General features: G+C 38.9%; 1 protein-coding gene across 1 annotated transcript; it reads left to right on the forward strand.

Annotated features, from left to right (window-relative positions):
- Window positions 1-3142: 3142 nt before the first annotated feature.
- On the forward strand, window positions 3143-14667 carry LOC311294074 (myosin heavy chain, fast skeletal muscle-like). Its single transcript, XM_084414734.1, has 41 exons — window positions 3143-3173; window positions 3301-3340; window positions 4337-4555; window positions 4642-4785; window positions 4869-5025; window positions 5128-5155; window positions 5327-5429; window positions 5590-5682; window positions 5800-5863; window positions 5957-6055; window positions 6136-6239; window positions 6322-6460; window positions 6684-6802; window positions 6890-7039; window positions 7135-7305; window positions 7398-7698; window positions 7804-7868; window positions 7976-8063; window positions 8161-8278; window positions 8361-8484; window positions 8590-8726; window positions 8815-9070; window positions 9161-9403; window positions 9508-9684; window positions 9771-9916; window positions 10006-10096; window positions 10179-10568; window positions 10644-10770; window positions 10973-11091; window positions 11172-11368; window positions 11449-11632; window positions 11743-11908; window positions 12391-12515; window positions 12628-12936; window positions 13069-13272; window positions 13355-13480; window positions 13574-13744; window positions 13829-13933; window positions 14059-14154; window positions 14249-14380; window positions 14568-14667. The coding sequence occupies exons 3-41, from the start codon at window positions 4349-4351 to the stop codon at window positions 14580-14582; spliced, it is 5790 nt and encodes a 1929-aa protein (XP_084270860.1). The 5' UTR covers window positions 3143-3173; window positions 3301-3340; window positions 4337-4348; the 3' UTR covers window positions 14583-14667.
- The last annotated feature ends 533 nt before the right edge of the window (window positions 14668-15200 follow it).

Consider the following 15200-nt stretch of genomic DNA (forward strand, 5'->3'; position numbering starts at 1 on the left):
ACAGAACCATGTTCTTTCATTTTATTGACATTGCTGTGACCAATGGCTTTATAATGTACAGAGAAATACAAAAGCTGAGGAACACACCAGCCACCTAGCTCATCACCCACAGGGCCTACGTGGAGCAGCTTGTGGCTGAGCTGTGTGGTGTCACAGTTGGGGCCGTGCCTGTACAGAGGAGAACTGGACATACACCTGTGCCTGTGCCAATCTCAAAACCAATTGCATGGCTGAGGTGTGAGAAATGTAAGGCAGATGGGGTCCCAAGAAAGGACACTTCATGGAAATGTAATGAGTGTGATGTGCCACTCTGCCTACAGCCAGAGCGTAACTGCTTTCACGTGTGGCACAACATGTAAGATGTAAGAATAATGTTGAAAGACTGATGTGCAAATACAGTGCACAGTGCAATATTCTGTGTTTTTCCCCAAAAAAACATATGGTGACTACAGTCACAGAAATATAAATAGTTATTTTGTTTCTTTATTTTTTTTTTCACCCAATTTTTTTTACAGGTGTTCTAAACCCTTTGATGAATCAATATTTGATGTAAAATCCCTTATTCATTATGGTTTACTCTTTTTATATAATAAAAAATCTAAAATTTGAACTTCCGGTTTTGTATTTCTTGGTGATAGATCACATCAGATTTTTTTTCTCTCTTTCGCGCAGGTTATGTTTTGAAAGACGATGTCCTGTACCTCAGGCACGGCCCCACTTTTCAACAGGCCCACCCAAAACTTAAAAAAAAAAAAAAAAAAAAATTTAGTATAGGCTATAATTTTGTCAATAATTATAAAAAAAATCGCCAATAAGCTCATAATTTGTGTTAAAATAGTGTTTAGTTTTAAAAACCATTTTAAAAAGCTGGTTATATTTTGATGTTTCTGCGCAAGTTCAGCAGACAGTGAGGTTCGGGTTTGTTCCGATCAGGGCTCGTGAGTGGAGAGCGCATTTCTGAATATTCCGCTCTGCTCGTTCATTCCGCAGGGTCGCTCGCTCAACACAGATGTCCTGTTGCTTGGTTCGAAAATATGTGTAATAAGGGCTGCTTCCGACTAAAAGTTTTTTTCCTAGTCGACTAGTAGGCTAGTTGTTCATTTAAGTCATTCGTGGAAAAATCGCCCCTTTATATTAATTTAATTACTTATATAGCCTACAGGATAATGAGCTTACGTAATATAGCTGCACTCAAGCGCACGACCGCACGCATAAAGCTTGCCACAAAGAACCGGTAAAAGTAATGATTATGACTGCGTCTAAATGTGTCTAAATACGCTGTGAATGTGAATGTGCATTATATGCTGAGTTTCGGTTCATTTATGAGACGAACTCCAGTTCACTCGCCGGCGCCTCCAATGCCGTGATTATCTGCTATATTTACTTCTTATTTATTAGCCTAAATCCAGGCAATTGGTTCATGAAACATTGATTAAAATTAAGATATAATTAATAAAAAACGAAATTCACTTTAAAGAAAGGCAGCTGTTCTGTTTGAGGTCTCTATGAAAGTTTTAAAGCAGTCTTTTAGTGCCGCTTTCAGAGCGCTCACGTCTGTAACGAGAACTGACACTTTGTTTTTTCCCTCATAAATGCGAACACGGAAAATAAAATAAAATGAATATTTAATGTTTTTTTTGTTGGGTCAGACAATGATTACCAAATTTCTCTCTCATATTGCTCCTCACAACCACTGTAAACGGTCAAAAAAATTGAACCAAAAGTCAAATTAATATGGACAGAAGTTAAAAGTGGTGGGTACAAAATGACTCATGACGAAATCTGGGGGGTGCGCGTCCCCCCCGTCCCCCCCGAAATCGACGCCTATGATCAGAACCCATTCAAGTGTCTCAAGAAGTGTATTGTCAATGCATCCACCTTGTAGCTGAGAGTCTATAGAATTCAGAAATATGACTCTCTTCACTCTGCTATGAAAATTGGCCCTTCCAGAAGCCGAAATATCAACATAGTGCCAGGCGGACTTAAAACCCCTTAGACCTTGAAGGGTTAAAGACCTATCAGCCTGCACCATTCAGAGTTTCATGCCAGAGCTATGTAATTAGAAGTCACAGAGTATTGCAAAGAGTGTTGCCAGTGAGAGGATGGTTGTAGTCACCCTTTGACCCTTGGCACTTTTAATTAAGTCTAGTGGGTTTCTGGGTGTTTAAATTAGAATTTTTGTCAGTTGGAGTTTAAACAGCCTTGGCTCATTTGAACATTCCATCAATGTAAGTCAGTGGGACTTTTCCGAGTTTTGATCATCATTTTAGGAAAACCGAAAGTCCAATAGAAAAGATAGCAACCCGAGTCAGAACAGTCTGAAGGTCTGTGTCACGGTTCGCAGATTCGCCTGTTCATTCTGTGTGTACTGCTCTGGTCTGATTGCCTATCAGCGTCAGCTGTGCTGACGAGCAATCAGATCAGCCGCAGGTGTGTCTCATTTATGGGTCCTATATGTAGCCTTGTGTTTGTCAGGTTCATTGTTAGATTGTTGTTACTGGTTCTCTGGTGTCTTGCTGTCTGTGCAGTTTTGTCCATCCAGTTCTCCTGTTTTTTACGGACTGTTTCCTGCTCTCTGTTGCCTGAGTTTTGGATTATTGCCTGGGCTGACGTTCACTGCTGTTTCCTTCAGCGGTCCCCGTCTACTAGGATCTGATTACAGCCCACTGCAGTCCCCTGCGCTGCCAAGGACCTAACTGCTGACACCTGCGTCTGATCTGATTGCTTGTCAGCACAGCTGACGCTGATAGGCAATCAGAGCAGTACACACAGAATGAACAGGCGAACCTGTGAACCGTGACAGACTGGGAGGGGGAGAGGGAGCTTGAATGTATGTCTACCCTCTTTCCAAAATAGGATTTCTTTACTTCAGTGTGTGTCATATGTCAAAGTAAGATATTAATAGACTAATATATATATAATTATAATACACAATAACTTTGAAATGGAAGTTTAGGATAAAGGTTTGACTTATAACTGATTTCATCAGGTAGGATGTCTGTCAGTCTGTCCATACATTTCTTATAAAATGGGTCAAGAAAGCTCATATCAAAATATGAGGTTGCCCATGTATAGATTCTGCTTGGTGTGCATTATCAACTTCTATAAAAGCCAAGAGGGTAGACTAGAAGAGATGTAGAGAAGAGAAGAGGCCTCAGAAGTTCCATCAAGTGGTAAGAGCCTGTGCTGACTGTGACTGAAAGGAATTTAACATCACTTATGCGTCTGTACTCAAAGTAAATGTGTTTTTTATTTATATTAATGCATTGTAATGATTTAAAAAAAAAAATGTATCCACAGTTAAAAAAGTGAAGATTTCATCTGGTCTCAAGAACAAAAGGCAAGTGAGTTTATGATTCAGTGTGTGGATTAGGGTAGAGGAAAACTGTTGTTATAGTCTGTATTATAGACGGAAACTGGTGAAGCATGCTGTTTTTAAAAACCTATGTAATTTATTCACAAAGAAATGTGTTTAAAATGTATTAGTAAGATGAATTTAAGGAAGGGGTCCCATTGACCCTTTATTTTGGTGCCAGATATACCACCTATTGTATTCACTTTTATTGTGTTGTATTGTATTCTGTTTTTCTTCTACCACTTTTGAGTCTATGAGAGCCCATATAACCCCTTGTGGGAAAGTTATTAAAATTTGGCCCAAATGCAGAGGACATTTGACACATTTATGTGCAGACTCAGTCTGAGGAAACAGAAAAAGAAGCGGGAAAGGGCCAATTGATGATGCTATAATAGAGCAAAATATGAAATTGTTTCAAACTACAGAACTGGTGGTCTGATTAAATTCAAACTTGGGATGCAGTGTTGCTATCATAATCCATCATGAGATTTGCATAAATGTATATCATTAGAAAAGTTATTATAATGAAACCAAATCTGTGACAGAAATTTCTTAATATTTGTCAGGAAATATTTGTCTGTTTCATACATGCAGGAGGATGCACTCAGGCATAGAGACCACAAGTGAGACTCATAGTCAGCAGTGAAAATCTCTGTATTGTCCTGAAACTTCATATATGCCACAATTCATATTGTACTTTATGTGCCATCTCCTGACACCAGCATTTCAATTTCATCACCAGAAAGACATATTCAATTGACATTTTTTGCCATTAATGGGCCCCTTACCTGCTTCTTGCTTGCTATTTAAATAGTATTATATAATAGTATTAATCTAGTATTGTTTTATGTGTCAGTATTCATGTGTAAGCCTACACTTAGGAATATGCCTCTTTCCTAACACAATTCATGTGTTTTATATTTTGTGTGTCTTGCCTTTGTTGAATATTTATGAAATTTGTAGTTGATATTTTCTCTTTAGTAAGCCGCCACCATGAGTACAGACGCGGAGATGGAGATTTATGGCAAAGCTGCCATTTATCTTCGTAAGCCTGAGAGGGAGAGAATGGAGGCTCAGGCCAAACCGTTTGATGCCAAGACTGCCTGCTATGTGACTGATCCCAAAGAGTTGTACCTTAAGGGAACAATCAAGAGCAAAGAAGGTGGCAAAGTCACAGTTGTTTTGCTTGACACTAAGGAGGTAAATTTGAATTTCCACTTCATGTAGATGCTCATTAAATTACTTATTACATTGTTTTCTTTTATAATCTAATATCTAATTTATAGGAGAGAGTTGCTAAGGAAGAAGATGTCTACCCAATGAATCCTCCCAAGTATGACAAGATTGAGGACATGGCCATGATGACCCATCTCAATGAAGCCTCTGTGCTGTATAACCTCAAAGAGCGTTATGCTGCATGGATGATCTACGTAAGTTCTGAAACGACATAAAAAGCATTTAAGTGATTATTTTCTGTGTTGTTGGACTCTGACCATGTCTCTGCTCATTTCAGACCTACTCTGGACTCTTCTGTGCAACTGTGAACCCCTACAAGTGGCTCCCAGTGTATGATGCAGAAGTGGTGTCTGCCTACAGAGGCAAAAAGCGTATGGAGGCCCCACCCCACATCTTCTCTGTCTCTGACAACGCATATCAATTCATGCAGTGTGGTAAGACATTATGGAATTAAATTCTACAGAATTAAGATGAAGTAGATGTTGCTGTTAATATAATAAATATTTACCGGATATTTTACAAATTTCAATCAACAGATAGAGAAAACCAGTCTGTCCTGATTACGTAAGTATTTTCATTTAATTTCAGACCATGACAAAAATTAAAAGTATAACATAGATGGAAAATTTATGGAGATATTTACAAAATAGAATTTAAGATTGGACAAAGATTGAATATACTTTGAAAAGTCTACATGTCTTTCAAACGTCTGTCTTCTAATCTCTTATAAACCAGTGGAGAATCTGGTGCTGGAAAGACTGTGAACACGAAACGTGTCATCCAGTACTTTGCCACAGTTGCAGTGTCAGGTGTCAAGAAAGAGTCCAGTAAAATAAAGGTATGAGATACAAAACTGTCATATATAATATTTTAAAAGATGATTTACACTCATCTCACAAACTATACGATATGTGAATTTGTGAAATGCCTATAAATTGTGTTTAGTCATGAAATAGAAAAACAATTGAAAATAAATGAAAACCCTTCAAACATCACAGGGCTCTCTTGAGGACCAGATCATTGCTGCCAACCCTCTGCTTGAGGCTTATGGTAATGCTAAGACTGTGAGAAATGACAACTCCTCTCGTTTTGTAAGTTAACCACTGTTTATTTACAGTACAGATGGTCAGTTCAATTTTACTGTACATAGTTTTCTATAAAGAGATTATAATACTTATTTATGTATTATACTATTATGATTTAAACAGGGTAAATTCATCAGAATTCATTTCGGCGCCACTGGAAAACTGGCTAGTGCTGACATTGAGACATGTAGGTGGACATGATTTTATTGATCCATCCTGAACAGTTGTCTTTGTCTGTCACTCTTCAGATGCTTGTGACTCAAGTACATTCTCTCAACAGATCTGCTGGAGAAGTCTAGAGTGTCATTCCAGCTTCCAGATGAGAGAGGCTACCACATCTTCTTCCAGATGATGACCAACCATAAGCCTGAGATTATTGGTAGGTGCACATATTTCATTAATTCAATGTTTCAAATAATATTGTAAGATGCTCTTTCATAAATGCTGTGTATTTTACAGAAATGTCGCTCATCACCACCAACCCCTATGACTTCCCCATGTGCAGTCAGGGTCAGATCACAGTGGCCAGCATTGATGATAAAGTTGAGCTGGATGCTACTGATGTGAGTCATTGCTATTTGAATATTGACATATTCTATTTAAATATGGCAAATTATATATTTTATTATTCTCTGTAATTTACAGGATGCTATTGACATTCTTGGTTTCTCAAGTGAGGAGAAAATGTGCATCTACAAGTTCACTGGAGCGGTGCTTCATCATGGTAACATGAAGTTCAAGCAGAAGCAGCGTGAGGAGCAGGCTGAGCCTGATGGCACAGAGGGTGAGACTTGTGTTGTCCTGGGCTTTGAAATAGTACCATTGCACCGACTTTGCTGACAACAGAAACTGTGTATAAAATGTTTAGTGCAAATATAAACTAGAAGTTGCATGCATATCAATAAATCTAAAAATGAAAGGGAAAGTACCAAGTGCCTGATTTATTATAATTTTACATAAAAGACTCTATAGAGCAAAGATAATTTATTTAAAAATGTATTTAACAGAGGCTGACAAAATTGCCTACCTTCTGGGTTTGAACTCTGCTGATATGCTGAAGGGTTTGTGCTACCCTAGAGTCAAGGTCGGAAATGAGTATGTGACCAAAGGCCAGACCGTACCACAGGTATAGTAACATTAATACATATGTGTTTAACCTAAAATTCTGGTTAATTATTGCAGAAGCAGAATAAAATATCCATTCTACTTACAGGTGTACAACTCTGTTAGCGCCTTGGCCAAATCTATCTATGAGAGGATGTTCTTGTGGATGGTCATTCGTATCAACCAGATGTTGGACACAAAACAACAAAGAAATTTCTACATTGGCGTACTGGATATTGCTGGCTTTGAGATCTTTGATGTAAGAATGATTCTTTTATCTCTTTTTATGTCAAAATGAATGATATTCAGAAGGTAGTAAATGTTTCTGTCATTTTTTTTTTTTTTGTCCTCCAGTACAACAGCATGGAGCAGCTGTGCATCAACTTCACCAATGAGAAACTGCAACAGTTTTTCAACCACACCATGTTTGTGCTGGAGCAAGAGGAGTATAAGAAGGAGGGCATTGTTTGGGAGTTCATTGACTTCGGCATGGACTTGGCTTCTTGCATTGAGCTCATTGAGAAGGTTATCAATGGTTTATGAATTTATTAATTTCCATTGATCCTATTCTCAAAATCTCCTATTTTTGATAATAAACAACATTCTTTTATAAACAGCCCATGGGTATCTTCTCCATCCTTGAAGAGGAGTGCATGTTCCCCAAGGCTTCAGACACTTCCTTCAAGAACAAGCTATATGATCAGCATCTTGGCAAGAACAAAGCTTTCGAGAAACCAAAGCCTGCCAAAGGCAAGGCTGAAGCCCACTTCTCCCTGGTTCACTACGCTGGAACTGTGGACTACAATATCACTGGCTGGTTGGACAAGAACAAGGATCCACTGAATGATTCTGTTCTGCAGCTGTACCAGAAGTCTTCTGTCAAACTGCTGGCTGCTCTCTACCCACCTGTTGTTGAGGGTAAAGAAAAAATCTATTTAACAAAACTTTGATTCAGTTTTGAACTTTCTTGTTTTTGCATTTATTTTGCAACTTCTAGTTTCCTTTGTATTTTTATCTCAACAGATACTTCTAAAAAGGGAGGCAAGAAGAAGGGTGGCTCCATGCAGACTGTGTCCTCCCAGTTCAGGGTATGTGTAGAGATGACATCACAGTAATATTGCTTCATTTTAGATAAAAAAAGGGGGGAAAAAGAAGAAAAAAAGAAAGCATGCCAACCCTTTTCTATTCTCCACAGGAGAACTTGGGCAAACTCATGACCAACTTGAGGAGCACTCACCCTCACTTTGTGCGTTGCCTGATTCCTAATGAGTCCAAGACTCCAGGTAAAGTATATAAAACAAAAATGTACAGATATTTTGGTTCTCAATATATATGATGAAGTTAATTTACCAAGTTCATGGTGTAAACTGTTCGTTTTAGGTCTCATGGAGAACTTCCTGGTTATCCACCAGCTGAGGTGTAACGGTGTTCTGGAGGGCATCAGAATCTGCACAAAGGGCTTCCCCAGCAGAATCCAATATGGTGACTTTAAGCAGAGGTAAATGGGACCACATGAAAACAACATTTCCTAGGAGGCTCCTAATTAAAAGATATGAAGTATTTTGATAAATTTTCCACAGATACAAGGTGCTGAATGCCAGTGTTATCCCAGATGGACAGTTTATGGATAACAAGAAGGCCAGTGAGAAACTCCTGGGATCCATCGACATTAATCATGACGACTACAGATTTGGACATACAAAGGTTCATTATTTAGCTTTACAAATTCCAAAGATTCAGTGATCATGGTCATTTAGCTTATACAGTTTAAATCAATATATTTAGATTTACTGTTTTATATAAATTCAGGTGTTCTTCAAAGCTGGTCTTTTGGGTGTTCTTGAGGAGATGCGTGATGAGAAACTGGCTGCTCTGGTCACAATGACTCAGGCTCTCTGCCGTGGTTACCTGATGAGGAGGGAGTATGTGAAAATGATGGAGAGGAGGTGATTATTGTCATGAGTAAAGATGACATCAATGATAACTGTGCAAACTTAATGATGATTATGCCATTTAATTATGAATTATTCACAGGGAGTCGATTTACACCATCCAATACAACATCCGTTCATTCATGAATGTCAAACACTGGCCATGGATGAAGGTTTATTACAAGATTAAGCCTCTGCTTCAGAGTGCAGAGACTGAGAAGGAGCTGGCAAACATGAAAGAGGACTATGCAAAATGCAAAGAGGCTTTGGCTAAGGCTGAAGCCAAAAAGAAGGAGCTTGAAGAGAAGATGGTAGCACTGTTGCAAGAGAAAAATGATCTGCAGCTGCAAGTTGCATCTGTGAGTATATTTTATAATTAACTGAATTTTGGCTACATTAAAAATGAGCAAGGTTGTTTCCAATGAAATAGCAATCTATTTTACAAACAGGACTCTGAGAATCTCTCAGATGCTGAGGAGAGGTGTGAGGGTCTGATTAAAAGCAAAATCCAGCTTGAAGCTAAACTCAAAGAGACAACTGAGAGACTGGAGGATGAGGAAGAAATCAATGCTGAACTGACAGCCAAGAAGAGGAAACTGGAGGATGAGTGCTCTGAGCTGAAGAAAGACATTGATGACTTGGAGCTCACCTTGGCTAAAGTGGAGAAGGAGAAACATGCCACTGAGAATAAGGTTAGAGATTGAGTTGGTTTAAGATTAGATTTAATCTGTTTTATATATTGATATAGAATATGAATTGTAATATTTAAGCTTATTTGGAACAAAAAATCCTACAGGTCAAGAACTTGACTGAGGAAATGGCAGCTCAGGATGAGAGCATTGCTAAGGTTACGAAGGAGAAGAAAGCCCTCCAAGAGGCACATCAGCAGACACTGGATGATCTTCAGGCCGAGGAGGACAAAGTCAACACCCTGACCAAATCCAAGACAAAGCTTGAGCAGCAAGTTGATGATGTGAGTTGATTATGTAAATTAATTGTATTAATTCATCAAATCAACTTTTCTGCTGTAAACATATTTTATATATCATTGTCCTGTAGCTTGAGGGTTCCCTTGAACAAGAGAAGAAGCTCCGCATGGACCTGGAGAGAACCAAGAGAAAGCTTGAAGGAGACCTGAAATTATCCCAAGAGTCCATCATGGACCTGGAGAATGACAAGCAGCAATCTGATGAGAAAATAAAAAAGTAATTAAAGCAGGAAATCTTTGAAAACATTGACTTTTTTTAATTGTTGTGTTATTATTTTTTTTTTTTTACAACTACTTGTTGAACAGGAAAGACTTTGAAATAAGTCAGCTGCTCAGCAAGATTGAAGATGAACAATCTTTAGGTGCTCAACTCCAGAAGAAAATCAAGGAGCTTCAGGTATTTTGAGATTTTTCAAACATTACATCATTATGATCAAATACAGATAAGCAAAAATCTAATTAACTACTTACCACCATAGGCCCGCATTGAGGAACTGGAGGAAGAGATCGAGGCTGAGCGCGCTGCTCGTGCCAAGGTTGAGAAGCAGAGAGCTGATCTCTCCAGGGAACTTGAGGAGATCAGTGAGAGGCTTGAGGAGGCTGGAGGAGCCACTGCTGCTCAGATCGAGATGAATAAGAAGCGTGAAGCTGAATTCCAGAAGCTGCGTCGTGATCTTGAAGAGTCCACCCTCCAGCATGAAGCTACTGCTGCTGCCCTCCGCAAGAAGCAGGCAGACAGTGTGGCCGAGCTGGGAGAGCAAATCGACAACCTGCAGCGTGTCAAGCAGAAGCTTGAGAAAGAGAAGAGCGAATTCAAAATGGAGATTGACGATCTCTCCAGCAACATGGAAGCTGTTTCCAAAGGAAAAGTAGGAAATTTTATGTTTAAAGAATACATAACATGTTGAAGTTTTTCAATTATCTAATGACTTTTGTATTTGCAGGCTAATCTTGAGAAGATGTGCCGCACACTTGAGGACCAACTTAGTGAAATAAAATCCAAGAATGATGAGAACATTCGCCAGTTAAATGACCTCAGTGCTCAAAGAGCAAGACTTCAAACTGAAAATGGTAACTAATGAAAATCATGAATAAATTAATAGTATTCCAACAGTAACTGAGTGTGGTGTATTAAGATTATACATAGCACTGAATTTCTGACAGTCTTATCAGAAGAAAACACACTTATTTACATTCTGCTTTCAAGGAGTTTGTTTTGATAGTAACTGATAGAGACAGCACAATCTGACACAGTGACTCTAAATCTATACAGGTGAGTTTGGCCGTCAGCTGGAGGAGAAGGAGGCTCTGGTTTCTCAGCTCACCAGAGGCAAACAAGCTTTCACTCAGCAAATTGAGGAGCTTAAGAGGCTTATTGAAGAGGAGGTTAAGGTAATACAGCATAATCAATTCATGAATTACTTTACTGTAGAGACAATAATACAATAATATTATGTGACTTTGTCCCTTAGGCTAAGAACGCACTGGCACATGCTGTGCAATCAGCCCGTCATGACTGTGACCTGCTCCGTGAGCAGTTTGAGGAAGAGCAGGAGGCAAAGGCTGAGCTGCAGCGGGGAATGTCAAAGGCCAACAGTGAGGTTGCTCAGTGGAGAACCAAATATGAAACTGATGCCATCCAGCGCACTGAGGAGCTTGAAGAGTCCAAGTATGTATATTATTGTATACAATTTTCAATTTTCACAGCTATTTTATAGACTAGAATTCAAAATATGTATTACTTAACAGGAAGAAGCTGGCTCAGCGTCTGCAAGAGGCAGAGGAACAAATTGAGGCTGTAAACTCCAAATGTGCATCTCTGGAGAAGACCAAACAGAGACTCCAGGGTGAGGTGGAGGACCTCATGATTGATGTGGAGAGAGCCAATGGTTTGGCTGCTAACCTTGACAAGAAACAGAGGAACTTTGACAAGGTAAAAAAAAGAGTCTTTCTGTGAGATGATATTAACTTCTAAAAGTAGTCTGGGCTTGTTCAGCATGATACAAATTAAATTAAACTGATCCTGAAATATCTCCATCAAAGGTCCTGGCTGAATGGAAGCAGAAATATGAGGAAGGTCAGGCCGAGCTGGAAGGTGCCCAGAAAGAGGCTCGTTCACTCAGCACTGAACTGTTCAAGATGAAGAACTCCTATGAGGAGAGCCTGGATCAGCTGGAGACCCTCAAGCGAGAGAACAAGAATCTGCAGCGTAAGAATGAAGCCGTTAAATTAGAAAAAGACCTTAAAGGGATTGTTCACCCAAATTCTTTTTGAAAATTCTTTTACTAATTACTGACCCTCATGTCGTTCCAAACTCATGAGACTTTTGTTCATATTCGGAACACAAATTAAGATCTTTTTTATGAAATCTGAGAGCTCAGTTCATATGGATTAGTTTTATGATCTCTTTATAACCTTTTTGAAGCGTCAAAGAATCAATTGTGTAGCTGTCTTTGGAGGGACAGAAAGCTTTCAAATTTCATCAAAAAGATCTTCATTTGTGTTCCTAAGATGAACGAAAGTCTTACGGGTTTGTAATGACATGAGGGTGAGTAATTAATTAATGATAACATTTTCATTTTTGGGTGAACTATCCCTTGAAATGTTCTAATTCTCAGTGAGCATTAAAAAGTAAGCACATTTGATTAATGAATGTGCATTATGATACATATTATGTTTTTCTCTCTATAGAGGAGATTTCAGATCTGACAGAGCAGATAGGTGAGACTGGTAAGAGCATCCATGAGCTGGAAAAGGCCAAGAAGACAGTGGAGACTGAGAAGGCAGAGATTCAGACCGCCCTGGAAGAGGCTGAAGTGAGTATCTGGAGATCAATATGGAGTTCTTGCTAGAACCATCATACAGTGTTGTATTCATCAATACACTGTGTATTTTCATTCTTATATTTAAATGTTTTATTTTTCATAGGGTACACTGGAGCATGAGGAGTCCAAGATTCTTCGAGTCCAGCTTGAGCTAAACCAGATCAAGGGAGAGATTGATAGGAAGCTTGCAGAGAAGGATGAGGAGATGGAGCAGATCAAGAGGAACAGCCAGAGAGTCATTGAATCCATGCAGGGCACTCTGGACTCTGAAGTCAGGAGCAGGAATGATGCCCTGAGAATCAAGAAGAAGATGGAGGGAGACCTTAATGAGATGGAGATTCAGCTGAGTCACGCCAATCGCCAGGCTGCTGAGGCCCAGAAACAGCTCAGGAATGTTCAGGGACAACTCAAGGTATGCATAGGAATTCTTCTTTTTGACTTTGGGATGTATTTATATATATTTTTTAAATAATCTAACATATGGTAAGTACAGCCTATCAGAAGTCACATTGAAAGCTCATTCTACAGCTATTGTTATGTTTAGGATGCCCAACTGCACCTTGATGATGCCCAGAGAGGACAGGAAGACATGAAGGAGCAGGTGGCCATGGTGGAGCGCAGAAACACTCTGATGCAGTCTGAGATTGAGGAGCTGAGAGCTGCTCTGGAGCAGACAGAGAGAGGCCGCAAAGTGGCTGAACAAGAGCTGGTGGATATCAGTGAGCGTGTTGGGCTGCTGCACTCTCAGGTAAGGGCATATTGTTTCCCTGAAATTAAGGGAATTGAGAGCATCTTTCAAAATGTTCAAATTGTTGCTTTCCATTTTGTAGAACACAAGTCTCCTGAACACCAAGAAGAAGCTTGAGGCTGACCTTGTTCAGGTCCAGAGTGAAGTTGATGACACTGTACAGGAAGCCAGAAATGCAGAGGAGAAGGCCAAGAAGGCCATCACTGATGTGAGAGAGTAGCTGTCAAATGTTTCATAAGACACTTGCGTAAATTTTATGTAAAAAATGTGGATCTAATGACTTTCTGTGTTAATGCAAAAGGCTGCAATGATGGCAGAAGAGCTGAAGAAGGAGCAAGACACCAGTTCTCACCTTGAGAGGATGAAGAAGAATCTGGAGGTCACAGTGAAGGACCTGCAGCACCGTCTGGATGAGGCTGAGAATCTGGCCATGAAAGGAGGAAAGAAACAACTCCAGAAGTTGGAGTCCAGAGTAAGCCTCTTTATAGTTATGATATGGGCAAGGTGATATGTTACAGTATATTACGATTGGTTTGAATAAAAATATGTTTTTTAGGTCCGTGAGCTTGAGGCTGAAGTTGACGCTGAGCAGAGACGTGGAGCTGATGCTGTTAAAGGTGTCCGCAAATATGAGAGGAGAGTGAAAGAGCTCACTTATCAGGTATGACCATATTCCTCACAAGTTTGTTCAGACAAAAGAGTCTGTATAGTAGTGTATGTACTGACAATGCCTATCTTTAGTAAAGGATCAATGCTTAATTTTGTAAACATGTATTTTTTTTGAAGACTGAAGAGGACAAGAAGAACATCACCAGACTCCAGGATTTGGTTGACAAACTGCAGCTGAAGGTCAAAGTCTACAAGAGGCAGGCTGAAGAGGCGGTATGTAAATCTAATCTTGACACTGTAATTATTTATATTGGAATTCTAATTTGATGAAACGTGATACATGAACCATATATAAAAAAAACTTTAGGAGGAGCAAGGCAATGTTCACCTGTCCAAGTTGAGGAAGGTGCAGCATGAGCTTGAGGAGGCTGAGGAGCGTGCTGACATTTCTGAGTCTCAGGTCAACAAGCTCAGAGCCAAGAGCCGTGATTCTGGAAAGGTTAGACTAAGTAGATGAGTTTTTTATTTTTTTATTTTTTATTTATTCAACTAAGTAGTAGTGGAACTATAATAATTGCATTTTGCTGATGTTACATATCCTTTGCACCTCTGTATTCTCTTCATTATGTAAAGTGAAGAACATTTTTGTTAATAAGACTAATGTTTAACTCTTCCTTCTTTCCCAGGCCAAAGAAGAATGAATCTTTAATACTTGAAAGGAGCCATTTGCTGAAGTCATATAATATGAATGTTTATTGTAAAAGTACCTTAATAAACCTGTTTATTTCAGCAAATAATTAGCCTTTTTTTTTTTTTTGTCAACAAGATACACTATTACAACATTAATATCTGATCTGTATGATTACATTAAACCTTATTATTTGCATCACAAGAGTGCTGAGTATCAAGAGTGTCTTGAATCCAAATTTGAACTTTTAAAAGTTCCATAAAAGTTCAAAAGGTTTCATAAATTAATTCTCAGGTTTACTGAATGCATTCGCTCAAACATTTCTGCTATAAAGTTTCCACCCTGGACTGATGTTATTGACTATTGCAATATTCTGTGAACTAGCCTTCCAGTTAGCATAACTAAGCCTCTACAGATGATACAGAGATCTAAAAAATAAATATAATACCTGGAAAAAGCTATCTGTAACACATAACATTTATCATTTTTATTCTATTCTATTCTATTCTATTCTATTCTATTCTATTCTATTCTATTCTATTCTATTTATATGTATATATATGTGACCCTGGATCACAAAACCAGTCTTATGTTGCACGGGTATATTTGTGGCAATAGCCAACAAAACATT

This window comes from Rutilus rutilus (genome assembly GCF_951802725.1).
Source record: "Rutilus rutilus genome assembly, chromosome: 7".
NCBI lineage: Eukaryota > Metazoa > Chordata > Actinopteri > Cypriniformes > Leuciscidae > Rutilus > Rutilus rutilus.

Bases quoted from the DNA above. Each gene is read 5' to 3' on its own strand.
- LOC311294074 (XM_084414734.1), top strand. From the start codon at position 4,349: ATGAGTACAGACGCGGAGATGGAGATTTATGGCAAAGCTGCCATTTAT. The intron at 5,683-5,799 runs GTAAGTTAACCA...TGATTTAAACAG, and splicing joins ATGACAACTCCTCTCGTTTT to GGTAAATTCATCAGAATTCA. The intron at 8,279-8,360 runs GTAAATGGGACC...AATTTTCCACAG, and splicing joins TATGGTGACTTTAAGCAGAG to ATACAAGGTGCTGAATGCCA.